Source organism: Centruroides sculpturatus, unplaced genomic scaffold (assembly GCF_000671375.1).
Source record: "Centruroides sculpturatus isolate CEXI.00-Female unplaced genomic scaffold, Cexi_2.0 scaffold1119, whole genome shotgun sequence".
NCBI lineage: Eukaryota > Metazoa > Arthropoda > Arachnida > Scorpiones > Buthidae > Centruroides > Centruroides sculpturatus.
Genome location: NW_019385463.1, coordinates 137993 through 143992, shown reverse-complemented (window position 1 = coordinate 143992; position 6000 = coordinate 137993). Strand labels below are relative to the sequence as shown.

Sequence of the window (6000 nt, the reverse complement as noted above, 5' to 3'; positions counted from 1 at the left end):
TGTTTTTGTCGGGAATATGAAGTGTAAACTATACAAGAGGCTAAAAAATAATAAATATTTTTTAATAATATGAATAAGATATTAAAAATATAACAGTTTATTATTTTCTTTGGGCAAAAAGGGCCACCATTAACAGGAGCCCAAATCAATCTTTTATAAGAAAATATTTCCCTAAAGAGTTCCATCGAAGAAAAATATCTGAAATTTTATTATAATATTTATTTTCCACATTAAATACTGCACAGGTTTTTAAATTATAATACACTTGGATGTTTTTGATTTTAAATAAAGTCTTCGAATAACAAAATTCGAAAAATTCGCGTGGGGATTTGTTTTTATGTGCTTATTTAGCATTAGTAAAAATGATTTTCTTATAAATATATCATAAAACTCAGTAAAGAGAGTTAAAATATACAAATTACACTTACATTTTTCAATTTTGCATAAATGTATGTTATCTAATATCGTCGATTATAACTGTATCACGATATAATATAATAGTTATGAAAATTTATTTTTATAACTGCTGTTATTTATTGAATTTTAAATATAAATATATATTGAATATTTTAAAAATACATATTAATAAGCAAACAGAGATTTATGTATGCATATATTAAAGTTGTGTTATAAAATCCTGTATAAAAATTGATAAATAAAATATATTTTATAATTTTAAAGAAAAGTAAATATGAAACATATATCTTTATTATCGTATTTATTATATTTCTGGGAAATTATATACAAGATTAAGGAGAAATTTTAAGAAAATGTTAGCGAAAGTTGTTTTAAAACTTTATTCTTATAACATAAATAATTATTTTAAAATATGTATAGGCCCATATCAATGATTGAATACGAGTAAAGTGATGATTTTATTTAAATTAAACATATATTAATAATATACTTTTAACACATACATAGTACATTATTTATTTGAAAGGTTTATCAAACACACGAAATTATTAATGCCTTATATGTCTACCAATATGCATTTCGGCCTCTTAACCCTTTCAAATAAAGTGTACTAAAAGTATATTTGTACTATAGGCTATATTATAAAAAAGGGATTAAAGGCTAATTGATATATTAAATTAAACAGATAAGAATAATTTAATGTTTTTCACGACTTATTTTTTTGTTTTAATTTGTCAAAATAGTTAATTTTATATGATATATTTAATTAATTTTAAAATACTTTATTAAAATTTGGTATTTTTTTCTGTTGNCAGACAAATATTTTATGAAGAGGTGTCTTATAAAATAAATTTATTCTGTACTTAGTTTTCTATATTTTAATATAAATTTATTTTAAGGAAGTGCTGTTAAATCTAGGCAAAAAAGAAACTAGTAAAAATTATTATTTTTTTAAGTACATTTCTTTGTATTTTCGGATATTTCTGTTAAAATTAAACATGTTACTAAAGTCTATTGATGATAATATCCGAGGATAAAAATGTGTGTTAACCGTATTAAGGTCGATTTATGAAATTCCAGTTTATTTCGTGATGTTCTTATCAATAACGTTATCAATATTGATAAGAAAAATCTTGAATTGTTCTTCTGACTTGTCTCGACTTCTTATAAAGAAATAGATCAGAAAATCCCAAGAAAATTGCACTTAAATAATACATAATTACACTCTATTAATTAATTATACTGACGTTAAGTATTTTACTTTAATTTATTGTATATAATAATTAAAATTTAATTTTTATATGATACTAACTATAATTTTTAGTTAATTTTAATTATTTTTAAATATATTAAACCTGAAACGAAAGATATTTAACTATTGATAAATGTTTTATTTGTTTTTTAATAGTAAAGAAACTTAAAACTTGTCCTTATGTTAAAAAATAAATTATTGATTTAAATAATTAGACATATATAAATGACCAACGCTAAGTATTTATGAAAATTTAAATAATATAAAAGCAAAACTTACATACGATAAGAAAGCAATCAATCAGTTTTATTAAAAATACTTTAATATAGAATATTTTTTAAAACGAATCTAAATATAGGTTTAAATAGAATGTAAATTTTTTTTGCGCCCGAATAATTATTATCCTTTAAAAACTCGATTATTGTTTAAATTTACGAATTATCAATTCATACGTCATTGAAGGTAAATTTCCCGCTCGCCTCGATTCCATTTTCAGTAGATTGGGACTCAACCACCTGCGGGTAGTACCGGTCAGGTGTGCTACTATAACCAATAGCGTGACGTGTTGTGTTAGGGTCTAAAGTTTTCGTGGTGGAGCTTGTGTGTTTATGTACTTGCGGACGTAGTCGCCGAAGCAAACAGTTAAGATTATTGCCCATCTTTCCTTTCGTTTTCCTTTGTTTAAAACATGCTTTATTTGATAAAAACGAGAGTGTGGTTGCCATCCAAGATGGAGTCTCGACCACTCCCGTCCACTTGTTGAAGGACAAGATGCCGGCACCGGGCCGTCCTAAGATGGTTTACCACTTCATTAGGCCTGGCGGGAGCATTAAACAGGAGTTACTGGCCAGGCAGAGGTAAGAGATCAGAATGCGTAGAGATGAACTCGATGCTTAATTTCGTGTATGTAAGGATAATGTATAAGGAATATTATTTGACTTATTCATCAAATAAACTATCCGAGTAAGTTTTTTGTTCATCCTACTTTAAAAAAAATCAATGTGAAATTGTATTCAAATTTATAAATTAAGTAATAATTTAATAATCATTTTTTGTACTTTTATTGTCGGTAAATTTAAGCGTAAGGGAATATATGATTCTTTTATTAAAAATTCGAATGTAAAAAAATATATTTCGAGTGAATTTCTATAGGCAGCTTCAAAATATGAAATGACTTTCGTATAATTTTTCTATCTAGTAAAGGATAGCGATTATTTAGGTAATAATGATATTCGTCATTGTTTGATATGTGCAACTTTGCAACAAATAATGCACGAAGTTCAAACTTCAACCTGTTGTAATTGACCTCGCTCTGGTATAGACTACTTTTATGTCTGTACGAAATATTTCTTTCTGTACTGTACATCTCACACTAACTCTTTATTATTGTTTTCTCTAAAAGTTCTGCTTTACACACTCGTTTATAATATTTTAAATCAAATTTTACTACATGCGTGTTGATAAAGAATATCTTTTAATCTAACTACTTAAATTTTTAATTATAATTAATACATTTTTGCTGTATGAAGAGTATTTTTAATAATCATCATTTTGATAAACTTTACCGTGTTATTTAAAAAAAAACTCTTATTAATTTTTTAAAATTAAACTTTAAACATATTTTAATACCTAAAAAAACTTCATTTAATTGGTTAATTTAATTAATTAATTAAAATTTTAATACACGTGAAAGTCGCACAAATTTAATTATGTTAGGTTTAATTAACATAAAAAAATGGTTTAATATTTATTTTTAAAATGTAGTATAATGTGAAAGTTTAAAATCTCATCGTAAATTATATAAAAATAAGCGATTAGGATAATAAAAATTACAAATTAAAATAATGTCCGAGTAATTTGATAACATCTTAAATTAGATTGAAGTACTTTAAGCTTAATATTAAATACGTTTGAGGTTGAAAATTTTTATGTAACTGAATATCCCGTTGTTAAAATTAACAGTTGAATTAAAAACAAATGTAAAAATGATATATTTATAAAAATATCGGATAATATTTTTCTATGAAGTAATTAAATAATTTGTAGTAAAATATTTCTAAAAATATTTAATCGAAAACAATGCTTTAAATTGCTTTTAGTAGAATATTTTCCCTACGTAATATATTTAATGTATTTATTATAAATTAATAAATTTATTTTATTTATAGGATTATTATATTATTTTACAATGACTGTTTTGTTTTTTAAAATCTGATTTAAATTGCGTTTTTTGGAAATAAAAAAAGTAAAATAATTACTCGTATTAAGTACATTCACTTCGATTATCTGTATTTAAACTTCCTCAGAAACTATTGAAGTAGGCAAGTAATACTTTCCTGTATTATTAACGATAACATTTCTCTCCTAAGTTTAGATTATTAGATCAGTCTCACTTCTTACTCTTTCTGTAATATAAATCTACATTTAGCATAAAACTAAATAAATCAATATTAAAAACTGACCCTTTTAATTATCATACAGTTTCGCTTGCTGTTTTCTTTCCGTGGCTTCACTTCTGTCAGGAATTTTTTTTTTATTTAGTCCTCCTAATGTAGTTTATTCCCTCTTTTAATAGTTAATTATTATATTAAAGAATTAACTGTATAATTGTGATTTATAGGTATGTATTTGTTAATATAATTAAGTATAATTTTATTAATAAATTAGATTTTAATTTGTTAAATGTAATTTTTAATAAATATTTAATATTCGAAGTTAGTAGAAATTCTAAAAATGGATTTTTTTTTTATTTTTATCTTTACTCAGATTTAGAATTGGTGACGTTAATTATAAAGTTTAATGAGATGTTAAATGTAAAAAAGTATGTAAAACTTTAAGTTTGTTATATTTTTAATTAAATTTTTTTTTTAATCTAAATTTTTCTTCGTGGAGATTTAAATCGAAAACATACTTAGCTTTGCGACAGTTTATTTTTTTAATTAGATACCGAAAATAGTATCGGTTCAGTTGATTTTGTTTTTATAAGAATGTCTGCTATGTCTGAATAATTGTGACATTTTGATAAAAATTTATCTGTATCTGATGTACACTGTTTGCATACGTCATCCGTAAGTTACTGAGTATGAAATGAGAAACAGATAGGGCTACTTAAGATCCGGTCCTTCTTTAACCACAGTTATTTCGCATTTGTTTGTCTGTCCCGAAGCAATTACGAACTATCCCTCGGCTAAGTTCTTTATATCAGGTGATTCACCTGACGATTAGTACAGGTGACCCGGTCCTCCCATGCATGCCAGGTTTATAGGTAAAATCCTTTTATATGTTTATTATTTTTTCAAAATTCATTCCTTTACGCTAAAGATCTATTGAAGAATCTGTGATATGCAATTCCATATAGGTGTGGCCAAAAAAAAATGGTTTTTTTTATTTACTTGATGCCATTTAATGATTTCGGTCAGTTAGTTTTTATATCATTTTTCTAAATGAAGTAGAAATGGCATTCGGTTTCGTGACTTCGAATTTACTCCTTTTTATCACTTCAGTTTGAATTGGATTTTTAAACAATGTTCTAACCTATTATACTTCTATTTAACACTGTTAATTTAAAGCTATTGATTCTTAATTTTAATATTTTTTTAATCAAATTTTCATTTGTGGTAAGGAGTTTAGCTGTTGTAATAAAATTTACCAAACTTTGCAACCGTAATATAAATAAATAACTGGAAATGAAAATAAAGTGAAAATATGTATTAAAAATATCACATACGATTAGACCGTCAAGGATCTGAGGTTTTGAAGAATTTAAATAGAAAATTAATACAACAATAGAAGAGTAATATGTTAACGTTTATTGGAGTTAATTTAATTAAAACCATGTTTTATAGTAAGATTTATTTAGATTAATTCGTCTATAAAATTAGTAAATGCTGGTCATGGAGATCACGTAACTTTTTAAGTCTTTATTTTGCAGGATCTTTTAATTTATACTTTAATTTGCATAATTTAACTATAACTTTTACAACGGAAGACTTATTTATTTTTAAAGATACCTTAAAAGAACAGGTAGCGTTAAAAATTAAGATTTTTATTTCCTATTTTAAAAGGTTACGTTAGTCATAAAGTTTTGAAAACTCCTTTGTTATCGGTAATTTTTACGATGTAAATAATCTCAAGATAATAGCAAAGAATAAAATATTATATAATATTTTTTATTATTATATGTAAGGCAAGGGTTTGTAATTTATGATAAAACTATTTAAGTATAATAAATTAGCAGTTGATTTAAAATTTTTGTAGCTGTTTATCAGTTATTAACAGAAATAATGAATCGTCTTGTCACATTGCTCTTTGTTGGACAGGATATATTACTA

The 6000-nt window shown here is 24.3% G+C and overlaps 1 protein-coding gene across 4 annotated transcripts in view; it reads left to right on the top strand.

The window, feature by feature from the left end:
• Positions 1-6000, top strand: part of LOC111639241 — a 230629-nt gene that overhangs the window by 89108 nt on the left and 135521 nt on the right. The window contains exon 1 of one of the 4 annotated variants that reach the window (XM_023385054.1): positions 2249-2526. The exons of 2 other annotated variants lie outside the window; for them this stretch is intronic. In XM_023385054.1, the coding sequence (XP_023240822.1) occupies positions 2441-2526 (86 nt within the window). In that variant the 5' untranslated portion in view covers positions 2249-2440. Of the gene's footprint in view, positions 1-2248; positions 2633-6000 lie in introns of those variants that run through there. One more of the 4 variants, XM_023385056.1, reaches the window with a different exon arrangement.